The sequence below is a fragment of the Bombina bombina genome, chromosome 2, assembly GCF_027579735.1.
Source record: "Bombina bombina isolate aBomBom1 chromosome 2, aBomBom1.pri, whole genome shotgun sequence".
Lineage (NCBI taxonomy): Eukaryota > Metazoa > Chordata > Amphibia > Anura > Bombinatoridae > Bombina > Bombina bombina.
This window is the reverse complement of record NC_069500.1, coordinates 604,842,655-604,863,828: the sequence shown is the minus strand read 5'-3', so window position 1 is coordinate 604,863,828 and position 21,174 is coordinate 604,842,655. Positions and strand designations below refer to the sequence as shown.

Here is a 21,174-nt window from a genome sequence, read left to right as displayed (position 1 = left end):
TAACATTGGAAGGAATCAATTTCCTCACTTTCACCTTGCTTTTCATCACCCATTTTTTCCATTTTTTAGTTTTGATTGACTTATTTTTGTTCTTCACTAACATTTGTTGATCAACTTTTTGAACACTTTTTTGGATTATATTTTATATTTTATTATTTTTTATTTTTTATGTTATTGCATATTGTGTATTTTATTCAATTATATCTTAACCTCACTGGATTAAGTAGCTAGCATTTTTATATCCATTTGCACTCACTCACTATTTGATTGTATCTATACAATTATTTTGCTACCCCCTTTTTTTGCACTGCAGTGCATTTTTCTATTTTTTGGAACACTATTTTTGTAACACTAATTTTGAACACTATTGTTTGTATTATTGTTTATTAGTTTTTTGCTTGATGCACTTGCTACAGTTGTACTTAGGCTAATTCTGTTTTATCAGTATACACTCTTATTCTGGTGTACCACTCACACTGATCACCTGTTATTACCTCTGTTTTTATTGTAATTATCAGCTTTGGCCCTTTGAGCCGCTTCTGTAAGATATTCCTGTATTTGTAATTTTATTTATATGTGCTTTTTACATTTTTTATATATAGTCTTTTATTACTGATGCTTTTTAACATGGTTCATTAAATAATCTTCTTTTATCTCTCTGTGAGTATATTTATCCCTTGACCTCTTGTTGGCGCTGTATTCACTTCTTACTACTTGTGCATATTTTTTGGAGGTTGGTTAGGATCTCTCTTTGGATACAGCTTGGGGATTACCTTAGCGCTTGTACACACACCCTTTTTCATTATGTAGGTAGTTCAGTCAGATGCATGTTTGGTAGCTGCTGAATGTTATGTAGGTAGTTCAGTCACATGCATGTTTGGTAGCCGCTGAATGTTCTGTAGGTAGTTCAGTCACATGCATGTTTGGTAGCTGCTGAATGTTATGTAGGTAGTTCAGTCACATGCATGTTTGGTAGCCGCTGAATGTTATGTAGGTAGTTCAGTCACATGCATGTTTGGTAGCTGCTGAATGTTATGTAGGTAGTTCAGTCAGATGCATGTTTGGTAGCCGCTGAATGTTCTGTAGGTAGTTCAGTCACATGCATGTTTGGTAGCATCTGAATGTTATGTAGGTAGTTCAGTCAGATGCATGTTTGGTAGCCGCTGAATGTTCTGTAGGTAGTTCAGTCAGATGCATGTTTGGTAGCTGCTGAATGTTATGTAGGTAGTTCAGTCACATGCATGTTTGGTAGCCGCTGAATGTTATCTAGGTAGTTCAGTCACATGCATGTTTGGTAGCCGCTGAATGTTATGTAGGTAGTTCAGTCACATGCATGTTTGGTAGCCGCTGAATGTTATGTAGGTAGTTCAGTCACATGCATGTTTGGTAGCCGCTGAATGTTATGTAGGTAGTTCAGTCACATGCATGTTTGGTAGCCGCTGAATGTTCTGTAGGTAGTTCAGTCACATGCATGTTTGGTAGCCGCTGAATGTTATGTAGGTAGTTCAGTCACATGCATGTTTGGTAGCCGCTGAATGTTATGTAGGTAGTTCAGTCAGATGCATGTTTGGTAGCCGCTGAATGTTCTGTAGGTAGTTCAGTCACATGCATGTTTGGTAGCCGCTGAATGTTATGTAGGTAGTTCAGTCACATGCATGTTTGGTAGCCGCTGAATGTTCTGTAGGTAGTTCAGTCACATGCATGTTTGGTAGCCGCTGAATGTTATGTAGGTAGTTCAGTCACATGCATGTTTGGTAGCCGCTGAATGTTATGTAGGTAGTTCAGTCACATGCATGTTTGGTAGCTGCTGAATGTTATGTAGGTAGTTCAGTCAGATGCATGTTTGGTAGCCGCTGAATGTTCTGTAGGTAGTTCAGTCACATGCATGTTTGGTAGCCGCTGAATGTTATGTAGGTAGTTCAGTCACATGCATGTTTGGTAGCCACTGAATGTTATTTAGGTAGTTCAGTCAGATGCATGTTTGGTACCCGCTGAATGTTATGTAGGTAGTTCAGTCACATGCATGTTTGGTAGCCGCTGAATGTTCTGTAGTTAGTTCAGTCACATGCATGTTTGGTAGCTGCTGAATGTTATGTAGGTAGTTCAGTCACATGCATGTTTGGTACCCGCTGAATGTTATGTAGGTAGTTCAGTCACATGCATGTTTGGTAGCTGCTGAATGTTCTGTAGGTAGTTCAGTCAGATGCATGTTTGGTAGCCGCTGAATGTTATTTAGGTAGTTCAGTCAGATGCATGTTTGGTAGCCGCTGAATGTTCTGTAGGTAGTTCAGTCACATGCATGTTTGGTAGCCGCTGAATGTTCTGTAGGTAGTTCAGTCACATGCATGTTTGGTAGCTGCTGAATGTTATGTAGGTAGTTCAGTCAGATGCATGTTTGGTAGCTGCTGAATGTTATGTAGGTAGTTCAGTTACATGCATGTTTGGTAGCCGCTGAATGTTATGTAGGTAGTTCAGTCACATGCATGTTTGGTAGCCGCTGAATGTTATGTAGGTAGTTCAGTCACATGCATGTTTGGTAGCCGCTGAATGTTATGTAGGTAGTTCAGTCACATGCATGTTTGGTAGCCGCTGAATGTTATGTAGGTAGTTCAGTCAGATACATGTTTGGTAGCCGCTGAATGTTATGTAGGTAGTTCAGTCACATGCATGTTTGGTAGCCGCTGAATGTTATGTAGGTAGTTCAGTCAGATACATGTTTGGTAGCCGCTGAATGTTATGTAGGTAGTTCAGTCACATGCATGTTTGGTAACCGCTGAATGTTCTGTAGTTAGTTCAGTCACATGCATGTTTGGTAGCCGCTGAATGTTCTGTAGGTAGTTCAGTCACATGCATGTTTGGTAGCCGCTGAATGTTATGTAGGTAGTTCAGTCACATGCATGTTTGGTAGCTGCTGAATGTTATGTAGGTAGTTCAGTCAGATGCATGTTTGGTAGCTGCTGAATGTTATGTAGGTAGTTCAGTCACATGCATGTTTGGTAGCCGCTGAATGTTATGTAGGTAGTTCAGTCACATGCATGTTTGGTAGCCGCTGAATGTTATGTAGGTAGTTCAGTCACATGCATGTTTGGTAGCCGCTGAATGTTATGTAGGTAGTTCAGTCACATGCATGTTTGGTAGCCGCTGAATGTTATGTAGGTAGTTCAGTCACATGCATGTTTGGTAGCCGCTGAATGTTCTGTAGGTAGTTCAGTCACATGCATGTTTGGTAGCCGCTGAATGTTATGTAGGTAGTTCAGTCACATGCATGTTTGGTAGCCGCTGAATGTTATGTAGGTAGTTCAGTCAGATGCATGTTTGGTAGCCGCTGAATGTTCTGTAGGTAGTTCAGTCACATGCATGTTTGGTAGCCGCTGAATGTTATGTAGGTAGTTCAGTCACATGCATGTTTGGTAGCCGCTGAATGTTCTGTAGGTAGTTCAGTCACATGCATGTTTGGTAGCCGCTGAATGTTATGTAGGTAGTTCAGTCACATGCATGTTTGGTAGCCGCTGAATGTTATGTAGGTAGTTCAGTCACATGCATGTTTGGTAGCTGCTGAATGTTATGTAGGTAGTTCAGTCAGATGCATGTTTGGTAGCCGCTGAATGTTCTGTAGGTAGTTCAGTCACATGCATGTTTGGTAGCCGCTGAATGTTATGTAGGCAGTTCAGTCACATGCATGTTTGGTAGCCACTGAATGTTATTTAGGTAGTTCAGTCAGATGCATGTTTGGTACCCGCTGAATGTTATGTAGGTAGTTCAGTCACATGCATGTTTGGTAGCCGCTGAATGTTCTGTAGTTAGTTCAGTCACATGCATGTTTGGTAGCTGCTGAATGTTATGTAGGTAGTTCAGTCACATGCATGTTTGGTACCCGCTGAATGTTATGTAGGTAGTTCAGTCACATGCATGTTTGGTAGCTGCTGAATGTTCTGTAGGTAGTTCAGTCAGATGCATGTTTGGTAGCCGCTGAATGTTATTTAGGTAGTTCAGTCAGATGCATGTTTGGTAGCCGCTGAATGTTCTGTAGGTAGTTCAGTCACATGCATGTTTGGTAGCCGCTGAATGTTCTGTAGGTAGTTCAGTCACATGCATGTTTGGTAGCTGCTGAATGTTATGTAGGTAGTTCAGTCAGATGCATGTTTGGTAGCTGCTGAATGTTATGTAGGTAGTTCAGTTACATGCATGTTTGGTAGCCGCTGAATGTTATGTAGGTAGTTCAGTCACATGCATGTTTGGTAGCCGCTGAATGTTATGTAGGTAGTTCAGTCACATGCATGTTTGGTAGCCGCTGAATGTTATGTAGGTAGTTCAGTCACATGCATGTTTGGTAGCCGCTGAATGTTATGTAGGTAGTTCAGTTAGATACATGTTTGGTAGCCGCTGAATGTTATGTAGGTAGTTCAGTCACATGCATGTTTGGTAGCTGCTGAATGTTATGTAGGTAGTTCAGTCAGATGCATGTTTGGTAGCTGCTGAATGTTATGTAGGTAGTTCAGTTACATGCATGTTTGGTAGCCGCTGAATGTTATGTAGGTAGTTCAGTCACATGCATGTTTGGTAGCCGCTGAATGTTATGTAGGTAGTTCAGTCACATGCATGTTTGGTAGCCGCTGAATGTTATGTAGGTAGTTCAGTCACATGCATGTTTGGTAGCCGCTGAATGTTATGTAGGTAGTTCAGTCAGATACATGTTTGGTAGCCGCTGAATGTTATGTAGGTAGTTCAGTCACATGCATGTTTGGTACCCGCTGAATGTTATGTAGGTAGTTCAGTCAGATGCATGTTTGGTAGCCACTGAATGTTATGTAGGTAGTTCAGTCACATGCATGTTTGGTACCCGCTGAATGTTATTTAGGTAGTTCAGTCAGATGCATGTTTGGTAGCTGCTGAATGTTATGTAGGTAGTTCAGTCAGATGCATGTTTGGTAGCCGCTGAATGTTATGTAGGTAGTTCAGTCACATGCATGTTTGGTAGCCGCTGAATGTTATGTAGGTAGTTCAGTCACATGCATGGTTGGTAGCTGCTGAATGTTATGTAGGTAGTTCAGTCACATGCATGTTTGGTACCCGCTGAATGTTATGTAGGTAGTTCAGTCATATGCATGTTTGGTAGCCGCTGAATGTTCTGAAGGTAGTTCAGTCAGATGCATGTTTGGTAGCCGCTGAATGTTCTGTAGGTAGTTCAGTCAGATGCATGTTTGGTAGCCGCTGAATGTTATGTAGGTAGTTCAGTCACATGCATGTTTGGTAGCCGCTGAATGTTCTATAGGTAGTTCAGTCAGATGCATGTTTGGTAGCCGCTGAATGTTCTGTAGGTAGTTCAGTCAGATGCATGTTTGGTAGCTGCTGAATGTTATGTAGGTAGTTCAGTCAGATGCATGTTTGGTAGCCGCTGAATGTTCTGTAGGTAGTTCAGTCACATGCATGTTTGGTAGCCACTGAATGTTATGTAGGTAGTTCAGTCACATGCATGTTTGGTAGCCGCTGAATGTTATGTAGGTAGTTCAGTCACATGCATGGTTGGTAGCTGCTGAATGTTATGTAGGTAGTTCAGTCACATGCATGTTTGGTAGCCGCTGAATGTTCTATAGGTAGTTCAGTCAGATGCATGTTTGGTAGCCGCTGAATGTTCTGTAGGTAGTTCAGTCACATGCATGTTTGGTAGCCGCTGAATGTTATGTAGGTAGTTCAGTCACATGCATGGTTGGTAGCTGCTGAATGTTATGTAGGTAGTTCAGTCACATGCATGTTTGGTAGCCACTGAATGTTATGTAGGTAGTTCAGTCACATGCATGGTTGGTAGCTGCTGAATGTTATGTAGGTAGTTCAGTCACATGCATGTTTGGTACCCGCTGAATGTTCTGTAGGTAGTTCAGTCAGATGCATGTTTGGTAGCCGCTGAATGTTCTGTAGGTAGTTCAGTCAGATGCATGTTTGGTAGCCGCTGAATGTTCTGTAGGTAGTTCAGTCAGATGCATGTTTGGTAGCCTCTGAACCTTTTTGTGCAGGTATCTGGCCTGTGCTATACATGCATCGGATACATAGAAATTCTTTGCTTTAATGTTTTAACTAGCAACAACATGTAGTATCTGATGGCGCTAGGGTTTGAGAGCTGTCAGCTGTGTTCAATTTATAATCTAGGCTCATGTGTTCTGTCCATGAATTGCAGCTTCCAAGCAGAACATGGCTGGTGAGACAGGAGAGGTAGTTGCACACAGCGACCAATCACCGGCTGTATCCTGATTAGGAGCTGTATTGCAGGGGCAAACTAATCTAGGGTCAGTAATGAAAACAATACAGGCTTTAAGGATTTACAGCTTGTTATTTTTTCATTAGGAGTCAGCAAAGTTTTTCTGTAATGGATCAGAAAAAGTTTTAGGCCTTTTGGACCAAGACGCAAAGTGGACAATATTATATAGGTGCTATAACTTGAGGTGGGAAAGGCATTTTAAGCATTTAAAGGGACAATAAAGTCAAAATTAAGCTTTTATCATCCAGATAGATCATGGAATTTTAAACAACTTTCCAATATATTTATATTATCACATTTGCTTTGTTCTTTTGGTATCTTTGTTGAAGACTAAGCCTAGGCTGATAGGAGCTTAGGAGTGTGCACATGTCTATAGTAGTCTAGGACAGTAGTGTTTGTAACTATATATTACATTACTATAAACAATGTTGCAACCACTGCTACCAAATGGCTTTAAGATATGTGCACGCTCCTGAGCTCCCCTAGGATAATTCTGTTTATCAACAGATATCAAGAAAACTAAGCAAAATGGATAATAGAAGCAAGTTGGAAATTTGTTTAACAATTCATGCTCTATCCAATCAATTTAAGTTTAATTTTAATTTTACTGTTCCTTTAAAAATGTGAAAAGAATTCTTAGCTCTAAAGCTGTACAAAAACAGGTGGTTGTCCTGATATGACAGTAGTTTGCAGTGTTGGTCAGGAGACAGTTGGAAAAGGAGCATAAGCTAGCAAGCTGTTTATCACATACATGTTTTACTATCAACCAAACATGAAGTAGTCTTATTTATTATACTGTTAATAACGTTGTGCATGTACTTTGATGTTCCTTTGGTTGAAGTCGTCCCTTTAAGAAATACTTGGTACATTTACATTAGCATACATTTGCATAAATAATTATATAGCATATATTAGGAACCCAAGACTTTAAATGATCATTGGTTTATTATTTACATTAAACATAATTAGAAGGTGTTTCACCATGAATAGCATCTTTATTTCTATATTTAATCTTTATTTTCAACTTATTTTGACCGAACCTCAAAAAACACCGTCCATGTCAGTAAAATACCGGCTGGGTGGCAACCCTAGGTGCAGTGCTAGAGGGGCCTTGTGATTCTGATATATACTTTTGATGTAAAGTATCTTATTAAGGTAGTTAAGATAACCTTAAGAATTTCCATTTCTAAATGTTGCTTTTAATTTTGGTTTTGAGTTTGTTTCTTCTTTGCTCCTTAAAAGCTAAGACAGTCTTACAGTAACACATTCCAATCCTCATTCCAAAAATTTGTAAAATGATTATCAACAGAAAAACACAATTAGGGGTCAATTTATCAAGCTCCGTACAGAGCTTGATGCCCCGTGTTTCCGGCAAGCCTTCAGGCTCGCCAGAAACAGAAGTTATGAAGCAGCGGTCTAAAGACTGCTGCTCTATAACTTGTCCGTCTGCTCTGAGGCGGCTGACAGAAATCAACGTGATCAAATACGATCGGCTTGATTGACATTCCCTGTTAGCGGCCAGTTGGCCGCAAATCTGCAGGGGGGGGCATTGCACCAACAGTTCACAAGAACTGCTGGTGCAATGATAAATGCTGACAGCGGATTCTGTCAGCATTTATCGATGTGCGGCGGACATGATACGCTACATCGTATCATGTCCGTCCGCACTTTAATAAATATATCCCTAAATTCTATGGGGCTTTTTGTAGATAAATAATTTCTAAAGGAATGTGATCAACCCATTATTTTATCTAAAACGTTCTGCAAAGCAGTTATACTGATACCTATATACTAGCAGAGTTTTATGACCATCAGTCACATGGTTTGTTGTGTAGCCAAAAAAAAAACAGTATTTTATCATGGAAAGTATGAAAATTAAATTAATGGAAAAAAACATTGCAGTTGTCATAGGTCAAGCAGGAACTTTCCAGTCTCATACCTCTGCTTTTAATATTTTTAGAGAGCTGTGTTACCTCTAATTTTAACAATTAAATAATATCAATAAAAGTCACACATTTTTTGATGGCATTTAAAATTCAATAGTTTTAAATATATGTATTTTCAGCTACACTCATTGCTAACTACAATGCAGCATATAGCCATGAAATCCCCCATAGAAAAACATTGGCAGTCCAATGGGTCATGCTGAAGAGCTTAGAGACTTAAAGGGACATTAAACTGCTGAGCACAACTACAAAAGAATAGTAACTAGTCTATATCTTATTTCATCTCATTTTGTTCCTGCAGCTCTTTTTCAATTCAGTTCTCCTGTTTTAATAGCTTAAAGGTGCCACATACTGAAGCTCCGCCTCTTCATACTGGGGGCTGCCATCTTGGATTTCAGGTATTGTCACAGCCTGTGACAGAAGAAGTGCACATACACAGATCAGTAATATTGTCCACTTTTGCACAGCTGCATCATTTGCTTGGAGTTGCATGATACATTGGGGCCTATTTATCAAGCCGTCAACTGTGCTGCATTCACCGGCACCAATACGCTCGCCTGACATCGCCTAACATCGCTGCCGCAGACCTGAATACGCTCTACATATTTAAAAAAAAAGCGGTCAAAAAGCCGCGCACCAAGTATGGGGCGATGAGCAGCGGACTGTTGTTAACTAACAGTCATCGATCTCGCTGCTATTCGGCTTTTTCCCCGCTTTATTTGTATACTGTCACTAAGCACCGCCACTATACTAAAATGTTTAACCCCTATCCCGCCGCTCCCAGACCCCACCGCAACTAAATAAAGTTATTAACCCCTATCCCTCCGCTCCCGGAGCCCACCGCCACCTACATTATGTTATTAACCCCTAATCTGCTGCCCCCTACACCGCCGCCACCTACATTATGTTATTAACCCCTATCCCTCCGCTCCCGGAGCCCACCGCAACTAAATAAGGTTATTAACCCCTAAACCGCCAGCTCCACACATCGCCATGAACTAAATTAAACTATTAACCCCTAAACCTAACAACCCGCTAACTTTAGATTAAATATTAACCTCATCCCTATCTTATAATTAATTTAAACTTACCTTTAAAATTACATTAAACTATATTAAATGAATAATTATTCTACCCTAACTTTTATACTAAAATTACAATAAATTATATTAAATTAATAATTATTCTACCCTAAAATTTTAACTAAAAATTACAATAAACTATATTAAATTAATAATTAATCTACCCTAACTTTTATACTAAAATTACAATAGACTACAAATTAAATTAACTATATTATATCTTTAAACACCTAACCCTACTCAAATAATTAAAATCTACACTAAAAAATTACTAAATTACAAAAAATTAACAACTAAGGTACAAAAAATAACAAACACTAAGTTACACAAAAAAATAAACACTAAGTTACAAAAAATAAAAAAGAAATTATCAAAGATTTAAACTAATTACACCTAATCTAAGGGCCCTATGAAAATAAAAAAGCCCCCCCAAAATGAAAAAAAACCCTAGCCTACAATAAACTACAAATAGCCCTTAAAAGGGCCTTTTGTGGGGCATTGCCCCAAAGAAATCAGCTCTTTTACCTGTAAATAAAAAATACAAATACCGCCCCAACAGTAAAACCCACCACCCACACAACCAACCCCCCAAATAAAATCCTAATCTAAAAAATCCTAAAATCCCCATTGCCCTGAAAAGGGCATTTGGATGGGCATTGCCCTTAAAAGAAAGTGCATTTAGCTCTATTGCTGCCCAAAACCCTAACCTAAAAATAAAACCCACCCAATACACCCTTAAAAAATCCTAACACTAACCCCAAAAGATTCACTTACAGTTTTGAAGATCTGACATCCATCCTCCAAGAAGCCGGCAGAAGTCTTCATCCAAGCGGCTGAAGTCTTCCTCCAAGCCCGCAGAAGTCTTCACCCAGACGGCATCTTCTATATTCATCCATCCGGCTCGGAGCGGCTCCATCTTCAAGACATCCGACGCAGAGCATCCTCTTCAATCAAAGTCTTCTTCAGAATGAAGGTTCCTTTAAATGACGTCATCCAAGATGGCGTCCCTTAGATTCCGATTGGCTGATAGAATTCTATCAGCCAATCGGAATTAAGGTTGAAAAAATCCTATTGGCTGTTGCAATCAGCCAATAGGATTGAACTTCAATCCTATTGGCTGATCCAATCAGCCAATAGGATTGAGCTTGCATTCTATTGGCTGTTCCAATCAGCCAATAGAATGCCAGCTCAATCCTATTGGCTGATTGCAACAGTCAATAGGATTTTTTTCAACCTTAATTCCGATTGGCTGATAGAATTCTATCAGCCAATTGGAATCTAAGGGACGCCATCTTGGATGACGTCATTTAAAGGAACCTTCATTCCGAAGAAGACGTCGATTGAAGAGGATGCTCCATGTCGGATGTCTTGAAGATGGAGCCACTCCGCGCCGGATGGATGAAGATAGAAGATGCCGTCTGGGTGAAGACTTCTGCGGGCTTGGAGGAAGACTTCGGCCGCTTGGATGAAGACTTCTGCCGGCTTCTTGGAGGATGGATGTCGGATCTTTAAAACTGTAAGTGAATCTTCTGGGGTTAGTGTTAGGATTTTTTAAGGGTGTATTGGGTGGGTTTTATTTTTAAGTTAGGGCTTTGGGCAGCAATAGAGCTAAATGCCCCATTTAAGGGCAATGCCCATCCAAATGCCCTTTTCAGGGCAATGGGGAGCTTAGGTTTTTTTAAATTAGGATATTATTGGGGGGTTGGTTGTGTGGGCGGTGGGTTTTACTGTTGGGGGGTATTTGTATTTTTTATTTACAGGTAAAAGAGCTGATTTATTTGGGGCAATGCCATGCAAAAGGCCCTTTAAGGGCTATTTGTAGTTTATTGTAGGTTAGGAGTTTTTTTTTATTTTGGGGGGGCTTTTTTATTTTCTTAGGGCCCTTAGATTAGGTGTAATTAGTTTAAATCTTTGATAATTTATTTTTTATTTTTTGTAACTTAGTGTTTGTTATTTTTTGTAATTTAGTAATTTTTTAGTGTAGATTTTAATTATTTGAGTAGGGTTAGGTGTTTAAAGATATAATATAGTTAATTTAATTTGTAGTTTAATGTAATTTTAGTATAAAAGTTAGGGTAGATTAATTATGAATTTAATATAGTTTAATTTAATTTAGTATAATAGTTAGGGTAGGTTAATTATTAGTTTAATATAGTTTAATTTAAATCTAAAGGTAAGTTAAAATGTATTATAAGATAGGGATGAGTTAATAATTAATATAAAGTTAGCGGGTTGTTAGGTTTAGGGGTTAATAGTTTAATTTAGTTTATGGCGATGTGGGGGGCTTGGCAGTTTAGGGGTTAATAGGTTTAGGGAGGCCAGGGGTTTAGGGGTTAATAAATTTTTTAGTTGTGTTGGGGTCCGGGAGCAACGGGATAGAGGTTAATAACTTTATGTAGGTGGCGGCGGTGGCGGAAGTGGCGGAATAGGGGTTAATGTGTAATGTAGGGGGCGGCAGATTAGGGGTTAATAAGTATAATGTAGGTGACTGTGGTGTCGAGGCGGCAGATTAGGGGTGTTTAGACTCGGGGTACATGTTAGGGTGTTAGGTGTAAACATTACTTTTATTCTCCCATAGGAATCAATGGGATATCGGGCAGCAGCGAACATGAGCTTTCGCTGTTTTCAGACTCCCATTGATTCCTATGGCATCCGCCGCCTCCAGGGCGGCGGATTGAAAACCAGGTACGCTGGGCCGGAATAGTGGCGAGCGTACCTGTTAGTTATTTGATAACTAGAAAAAGTAGTCAGATAGTGCCGAATTTGCATTCGGAACATATGTAGTGACGTAAGCATCCATCTGTGTCGGACTGAAACCGGCGGATCGTATGTTACGTCACAAAATTCTACTTTTGCCGGTCTGTAGGCTTTGATAAATAAGGTGAATCAAGCTTGCCACAATTACGCTGCGGAATTCCAGCGTATTTGCAGTTGACGGCTTGATAAATAGGCCCCATTGTGTGAGCTTTACATTTTTGTATTCTCTGCACAGTTTTACCGTTGCACAAAATATATTTTAAAAAACACTCAACATTATTATAGAGCAATGCAGCCACAGCAAAAATGTACAGCTCTTGCTCTGTACCATGCACACTAACATGAAGCACATTATACAGTTGTCAATAAGTTGATATCTAAATGTGCACTATCTCTCACAGTATGTGAGAATGCAATGCTCGACTTGTTAGTATGTGAGAATACCTGTGCTCCAATATGGCAGCCCCCAGTACAAAGAAGTGGAGCTTCATTTCTGGGGTTAAAATAAGAACACGGTTTTAAAGAGAGCTGCATCAACAGGAGGAAAAGCAATATCATAGTGAATAGTAACCATTCTAGAATAGTTTTGCCCAGAAGTTTATTGTCTCTTTAATGCACCCATTTTAATGGCTAGTAGAAGCTATGTTCCTGGTCTCCTTTGTTGTGGCCAGTTAGAAAGATATGTAAATGAGCTTGTGCTCTCACCTAAGTAATCATTGGGTATAGAATTTTGCAGGGTCACATACATATTCCTTTGGGGGATTCAGTTTTAAGTTTAATATCCTTTGAAGTGAGACTGTAGCTTTAAATGCTTGATAAAAATGCTCCATACCATTATTTGCAAAATAAATGAGCAGTGGCCACTATTAAAGGCAAATAAAAGTCAAAATTATACTTTTATGATTCAGATAGATTATGCAATTAGAAAAAATGTTTCCAGTTTACTTCTGTTATAAAATTTAAAACATTTTTTACTTCATTCTTATGATTTCCTATGTTAAATAGCTTACTAAACCCAAATTTTTTATATCATGATTCAGATAGAGCATGCAATTTTAAGCAACTTTCTGATTTACTCCTTTTATCAATTTTTCTTCGTTCTCTTGCTATCGTTATTTAAAAAGCAGGAATGTGATGCATGTGATGAACCTAAAATGGGCTGCCTGCTAAGATTTACATTCCTGATTTTAAAATAAAGATAGCAAGATTTTTAAAATAAAGATAGCAAGAGAACGAAGAAAAATTGATAATAGGAGTTAATTAGAAAGTTGCTTAAAATGTCATGCTCTATCTGAATGAAAGAAAAAATTTGGGTTCAGTGTCCCTTTAAAGTGAAGGTAAACTTTGATGAATGAAAGCACGTTTTTTTAAAATACTATTAAAAACAGGGGGACTTTCATTCATCAAAGTTTAGAAGGCAGCCGTTTAATTTAACTTTTTTTTTACAGCCAGAGCAGCTTTCCCCACCCGGAGATTCTCTCTTCACACGTCATCAATGACTAATCCAGCTTCCTCCAATCACGGCATGGCCTCAGGCAATGACTACCCTGGGAGGAAAGCTGTGATTGGAGGAAGCTGGATTAGTCATTGATGACGTGTGAAGAGAGGATCTCCGTGTGGGGGAAGCTGCTCTGGCTGTGAAAACAAGAGAGGTAAGTTTTTAATCAAAACGGCTGCTTTGTAAACTTTGATGAATGAATGTGCCCCTGTTTTTAATAGTATTTTAAAAAAAACGGGCTTTCATTCATCAAAGTTTACCTTTACTTTAAGTTTGTTTAGTAGCATGCAAGTGGCCACTATGAGGCAGAAGTGATTTGCAAGAATATATAACATTGTTACAAACATTGTTGCAAACACTGCTGCCATTTAGTTCAACAAAGTATAACAAGAGAGCAAAGTATATTTTAATAACAGAAGTAAGTTGGAAACTTGTTTTTTTTTAAAGAGACACTCAATTCAAATTAAACTTTCATGATTCGGATAGACCATACAATTTTGAAGCACTTTCTAATTTACTTCCAGTAACAAAATGTGCACAGTCTTTTTATATTTACACTTACTACTGAGCATGGGCAAGAATTCAGATTATACATATATGCAGTTGTGATTGGCTGATGAGGAGTGGAAATAGACATAACTGAAATTTGTCAGAAAAAAATCTACTACTCATTCGAAGTTAAGACTAAGGGGTTGATTTATGAAGCAGCGGATGCTGCTTCCGACCCACTCCGTTTAGGTCCGCCTGAAGCGGAAGTTAAGACGCAACGGTCGTAAGACCGCTGCTCCTTAACTCGTCTGCCACCTCTGAGGCAATGGACAGCAATCAGCCAGATCGGATATGATCGGGTTGATTGACACCCCGATTGGCCGCAAATCTGCAGGGGGCAGCATTGCACCAGCATTTCACTAGAAATGCTTGTGCAATGATAAATGCTGACAGCGTATGCTGTCTGTGTTTATCAATGTACAGCGGATCATGTCCACTTGCACTTTGATAATTCAGCCCTTAAGTGCTACTGCATTGTCTTTTAATCATGCATTTGTTATTATGCAAATCTGCTGTATTTACTGGTCCTTTAACTTGCATGCTCTGTTAAATTCTGACGTTCATGTCTGTTTAAGCCCATGTCATTAATATGAGATAAGGGAAGACTGTTTTCCAGTATTTAAGTCGCCTTAAAGGGACAGTAAAGTCATAATTAGACATTTATGACTTATACAGAGCATTCAATTTTAAACCACTTTCCAAATTACTTCTATTATTTAATTTGCTTCCTTCTCTTGATATCCTTTGCTAAAAGATTTATCTAGGTAAGCTCAGGAGCAGCAAATAAACTAGGTTCTAGCTGCTGATTGGTGGCTGCATATATATACATTGGTGGCTGCATTTATATTGGCTCACCCATGTGATCACTTAGAAACTAGTAGTGAATTGGTGCTCCTTCAACAAATGATACCAAGAGAGTGAAACAATTTTGATAATAGAAGTAAACTGGAATTTGTTTTAAATTGTATGTTCTACCTAAATCATGAAAGAAAATGTTTGCTTTTCATGTTACTTTAAGCCACAAGTAAAGGGAGGGACGCATTAGTCTTTCCATAACTCGCTGTTAATACAAATAATAAGAAAATTATTTTAAAATAAAAACCTTTTGGAGTTTTACCCAAACTTTATTCCGCTCTTGTTTGTTCATGTACAAAGATTCACTGTATGAGACATAAGAGTCAGCAATAAATAGATCTGCTGTAAAGCAGTATATATAAACAAATAGAAACGGCCCAGCAGTTTCCTGTACACACTGTCATCTATTTTGGAGTATTCATAAAGAAGACAACGTGGGTCTGTCTATTCACAATAAGCCTAAGTATTTTTAGTTTACACAATGTTTTTATTCTATGAAAGGCATCATTTTCTTCAAGACTGGTAGGAATAATGTCTGTATTCAAAACCTTCTTAAAGTATTTTGCTTATTATATGCCTATTAATAATTCTTAACATCAAAAGCCTTATAATTATCTACTACAGTAAAAGAAAACAGAACAAGGCTCAAATTCTATACTTTATAACTGGGTTACTATCCAGGCTTTGTATAGTAAAAGAAAAAGCTCATATTTTCACAACAGGCATGAATACCTAACTTGGAAATTGATAAAAGGTTGTTATTACAAAAAAGTGGCATTTTTTGTCTGCTTTTCATGCAATTTACCTCTGATGACTGTAATTTTGCAGACTCTTTCAGAGCACCTTTATTCCTGCCAAAAACCCACAGAACCGCATGAAAAACCCCATTAAAGAGAGAGGAGTCCAGTCATTCCAACGAAGGGTCTCTTAAACCTGTCATTTGTGATTGCCATAAAAACAGCAATCACCTATCTAATGTATTTACTGTATGAGGAGATTGAGGTACAGAATAGTTCTTGTCCCCCAAAAACCACATACACCAAATGCATAAAACACTCCTCATATTCAAATGAGGGGTCTCAAGTCCCATGTATGTAGCATGTTATTGCCATAAAAATCACAATTTCCTGACTACTAGGTGACCTTCTTGGTGCTCTGAGTTCTGTAAGATACTCTAGCTACAAAATGTAAGCGGAACCATCTAAATATAATAATTTATCATTTTTTAAAGAGGAATGTTCCCTCTTTTAAATGAGGTATAGGTGGTTATCACATGATCAGCGTGGTAAAAGCTGTCATCTGATAGATTCGTAGCCATGGATGGGAGACACCTTTATTTGATAAAGACAATCTTCTTTTGAATTATAAATAGAAAAGAAGATTAATGCAGCCAAATTTATTATCCTTATTAGTTTAATTTTCTTACTGTATTTCTTCTATAGATACTTTATAGAACGTAAGTAACCAATTCCTGTCCACAACAGGTAATACCGTGCTGGAATAATTATATGGTAATCAAAACACGGAAAACATATTATAGCTAATAGTTATCCACTCAAAATTAAATATAATTTGGCGTTTTATCACTGCACATGTCTGAGTTACAGCAAAGTACTTACTGCAATGCAATATAATTCTTTCTTTTTGGATAGTTTTTTTTTTCTGTGTATATCAGTATGTTGAATTTATTTTATAAGGTTTCCCCAGGGGAGCTGAACAAAAATCTTGTATAACAGGATTTACTTTCACAAGAATTTCATTGGGGGAAAATGTTCTCATGAGCTTATCGTAGGAATTTGTATTAGCTGGATTTGGTTTTATAACGTGAATGCTTGTTTATTTTCTTTCTAGGACACAGTGTCTGTCCACAGGCCAAGTTTTTATGCAGACAGATTTTTGAAATTTATGAATTCCAGGGTCTTCAAAAAAGTGCAAGGTAAGAGTTTGTATAGGGATATGACATGCATGGTACCCTTATACAGCTTTCACTTACCAGAAACACTTTGTAAGAGATTTGGCTACCCAGACGTATAATATCCTGAGGTTTATGTCTGTGCATCTATTTATATTTTTACATTTATGGCTCAATAAACAGATTAAGGAATATATTAAGTAAATAGCTAGGGCGTCTTAATATTATTACTACTGTACCAGACAATACTGTCAAATTAAAAGGAGATAAAGCTGAAAAAAAAGAAAATGCATTAGTACATTTTCCTGTTGCATTATTGTTTGGCAACAACTACTTGTTTAAAATCTACAGAGTCTGCTCTGCATATCGTAAAATGAACACAGCTGGCGATACGCGGCTAGGCACATAAGGCACACCGGATTGGCTCACAAGCCTTGTTCATTTCTGGTCCAGTAGCTGGTTCTGAGCTTTTTTAATATTATGTTTTTAATCTGTTTGCAGGGTTAAACACATAGATTTAGTAAAGCAATAGTGTAATAAAGAAATGCTCTTTAATGGTATCAGTAGGAAGAATGAAGGGTAGTATTTTAGAGGTAGTTGTATATGAAGGTATGCAAAGAAAGTTATCCCATCCCTGGTAATAAATATGAATACATAAAATACAACATTGGGTATTTTATGCTATAAAACTGAACATTTGGATGTAGATGTTAAAATAATTTATCTGTAGATAATATTCCTGGTGTACCACAAGACTGACCATAGTCATTACAATGCATCAGAGGGTAACACACAAGGATATTATTGCAATCTTTTTTTATGCCTCTGGCAACACAACAAGATAAAATGCATCTTCAATGGAAATGTAAAGGTGTGGATAGTCAGTATATAGATGTTAAAGGAACAGTTGAGTAAAAATTAAACTTTCATGATTCAGATAGGGCAAATTTACAATTTACTTTCATCATCAAATTAGGTTTTGTGCTCTTGGTATTCTTTTTTTTAAAGCTAAACCTTAGTAGGCTCAAACTGATTTCTAAGGCATCCTCTTATCTCAGTGCATTTTGATAGTTTTTTGACAGTTAGTGCTAGTTCATGTGTGTCATATAGATAACATTGTGCTCACTCCTGTGGAGTTATTTATGAGTCAGCACTGATTGTCTTAAAGGGAAAGGCTACACCTTAGTCGTCTTAAAGTCTTACCTTAGATTAAGCTGCAAATAGCCTCCTGCACCCCTTTCTATATCATGCAGCAGGAACGATAAAAAAGTTATTTTAAAAAGAATATTGTTTCTGGTCACTTTGAAATGGTCACCAAACTCCACTCACAGATGACGTCACAATCCAAGCTACATCTGGGCTCACTGCTGAATATCATTGACAGCCTGCTGAATCCAACTAGTGAGGCTTTTGTGATTGGATGCCAAATGCAGCTTGGATCGTGACAGCTTTGGCAGTGATTTCAAAATCACCAGAAACTATATTCTTTTTAAAATAACTTTATCGTTCCTGATGCATGGTATAGAAAGGGGTGCCTGAGGCTATTTGCAGCTTAATCTAAGGTAAGACTTTAAGATGACTAAGGTGTAGACTGTCCCTTTAAATAAAAGTCTGTCAAAAGAACTGAGATAAGGGGACAGTGTGCAGAGGCATATATACAAGGTAATCAAGGAGTTAAAAAGTGTGTTAATATAACAGTGTTGGTTATGCAAAACTGGGGGATGGGTAATGAAGGGATTATCTATCAACAAATTTTCAAGTAGACTGTCCCTTTTAATATTAAAGTGACTAACACCAAGATTGGACAGACTGCATGATGGAGTCTAGATTAGCTCAAAACCTTTATTATACAGAGAACATCCAGGATGATCAAAAATCTGTATTCTTAATAACACAAATGACATACCTGTAGAATTTACTTTTAAATTATTATTATTATTATTATCGTTCATTTATAAAGCGCCAACATTTTACGCTGCACTATAAAAGGAATATTACAATTATTAGTGTACAATACAATAAAAACTTACATTGTGTAAGACTATACAATGTACATTACTACACATTGACAAGCATAAGCAAAAGGGGAGAATCGCCCTGCCCTTGAGCACAATCAGTTATAGATGCACTTTATACAAGCTACAGTTAGAGAGGCCCTCAAGCTTACAATCTAAAGACTAAGGGCCAGATTGCAAAATTGCGCTTTTGCAATATTTTCTGTCCACACGTAATACCAACGCACGCAATTGTGCGCTAGTATTAGAGGTGAGGTGCAATGTGAACACGACCTCGCGTTCCCATTGCATGGAAGCTTTGCGCTCACGAGACCTGCATAATGTCTATCATATTAACGTAAACCAATCATATTTGTTTTATTTTTCCACAGCGTTAAAGTCATCTCCTTCCAAAAGGCGATGCAATTCCATTCCAGCCCTGAAGTCATCTTCCCAAGAGATACTATCTGCCAACAACCAGGAATGGCAAGAAGAGAATAACAGGCGGCTTGTTGAGGGCCAGAGCTTTAAAAGCCTTGATGAAGAAGGTAAGAAAGCACAGGAGAGGTTCTTTAGTAGGTTTATCCATTCTAAGGCCAAGCAGCCTCAATGCTCCAGGCTTCCAGGGTATTTTATGTGGCCCACCACTTTTCTTGACTGAATACTATATGTGTCTGAAACAGAATAGAATTTTTTTTTAGTTACATATCCCTTTAATTGTATAATGGCATGGCAATATTCTATTGCATATTTATATATATATATATATATATATGTGTGTGTACCTCACCCTATGAAAAATTTGGATTTTCCCTCTCTTTCAACGATGAAAAAAACTACATTGTCCAAGAGTATGTTTAGTTAGTATCCTAAAGTGAGGCAAGTGGGGCCGATCTGTGCAATTTAAAATAAACACAATATGAAAATATTAATAAATAATATATTTAGAAAGAATATCCAGGATTGTGACTAGAGGCCAGCTCTACTTGACATTGCCTGTTCTACTAAACACTATGGTATTTTACATTTGCATACAGTCTAGGGTCTTGTTGACAATTACACTTTCAGGATTCAGATAGAGCAGGCAATTTTAAGCAACTTTCTAATTTACTCCTATTATCAGTTTTTCTTTGTTCTTGGGGGCCGATTTATTATGTGGCGGGCAGACATGACAGCATACGCTGTCGGCATTTATCATTGCACAAGCATTTCTTGTGAAATGCTTGTGCAATGCTGCCCCCTGCACATTTGCGGGCAATCGGCTGTATCTGATCGGGATGATTGCAGTCCGCCATCTCAGAGGTGGCGGATGAGATAAGGAGCAGCTTTACGTCTGCTGCTTCCCAACTCCTGATACTGGCAAGCCGGAAGGCTCGCGCAGAATGAGCTGCTTAGTAAATCAGCCCCTTGGTATCATTATTTGAAAAAGCAAGTATGTAAGCTTAGGAGCTGGCCCATTTTTGGTTCAGAATTTGGGTAGCTCTTACTGATTGGTGGCTACATTTAGGCACCAATCAGCAAGCACTACCCAGGGGCTGAACCAAAAACGGGCCGGCTCCTAAGTTTACATTCTTGCTTTTTCAAATAAAAATACCAAGAGAACAAAGAGAATTTGATAATAGGAGTAAATTAAAAGTTGCTTAAAATCTATCTGAATCATGAAAGTTTAATTTTGACTAGACTATCCCTTTAAACTGGTGCTGCGACATAAATTCAAATCAGGCCGCAAGAATGAGTAGTACCCTAACAATTTGGTGAATTTTCTGACAGGTGAAACTAAGTCTATTCAGTATTTCCAGTATTAGTGAATCCAGCCCTTGTAGCTATTATAATATATGCTAGCACATAGAATATACAGTACTTGTACTGATACCTTCAGTTTTTCCTCTACAGCATTAAATTCAAAGCAACCGCCGGACCTTGTGCCAAGCACCCCATCCTTGTTTGAAGCTTCTTCGCTAACGACAACAATATCTTCTTCCTCGTTATATGTGGATGAACATTATCATTATGAGGATACTATTCAGTATTCTAGCAGGTAATGCCCTTGTTTTGGTGTTTTCATGATTATAATATTAAAATGCTTTTTTTTAACACCCATAAATTCATAAATACACACATGCACACACAGGCACACAGAGGCACACTCAAGTGCACACACACAATCACACTCACTTAATTGAAAAATGTCAGTCTGTTTTTCAAATTAGCAGCCTCCTGACACTTTGGGGCATATTTATCAATGTGAGAGCGGACATGATACGAAGTAGCGTATCATTGCCGCCGCACATCGATAAATGCCGACAGAATACGTTCTTGTGAACTGCT

General features: G+C 38.2%; 1 protein-coding gene across 3 annotated transcripts in view; it reads left to right on the top strand.

The window, feature by feature from the left end:
* PIP5K1B (phosphatidylinositol-4-phosphate 5-kinase type 1 beta) overlaps nt 1-21,174 on the top strand; it is a 387,289-nt gene that overhangs the window by 317,597 nt on the left and 48,518 nt on the right. For all 3 annotated transcript variants that reach the window (XM_053702527.1, XM_053702529.1, XM_053702528.1), the window contains exons 11-13: nt 16,792-16,876; nt 19,239-19,394; nt 20,740-20,884. In XM_053702527.1, the coding sequence (XP_053558502.1) occupies nt 16,792-16,876; nt 19,239-19,394; nt 20,740-20,884 (386 nt within the window). The remainder of the gene's footprint in view (nt 1-16,791; nt 16,877-19,238; nt 19,395-20,739; nt 20,885-21,174) is intronic.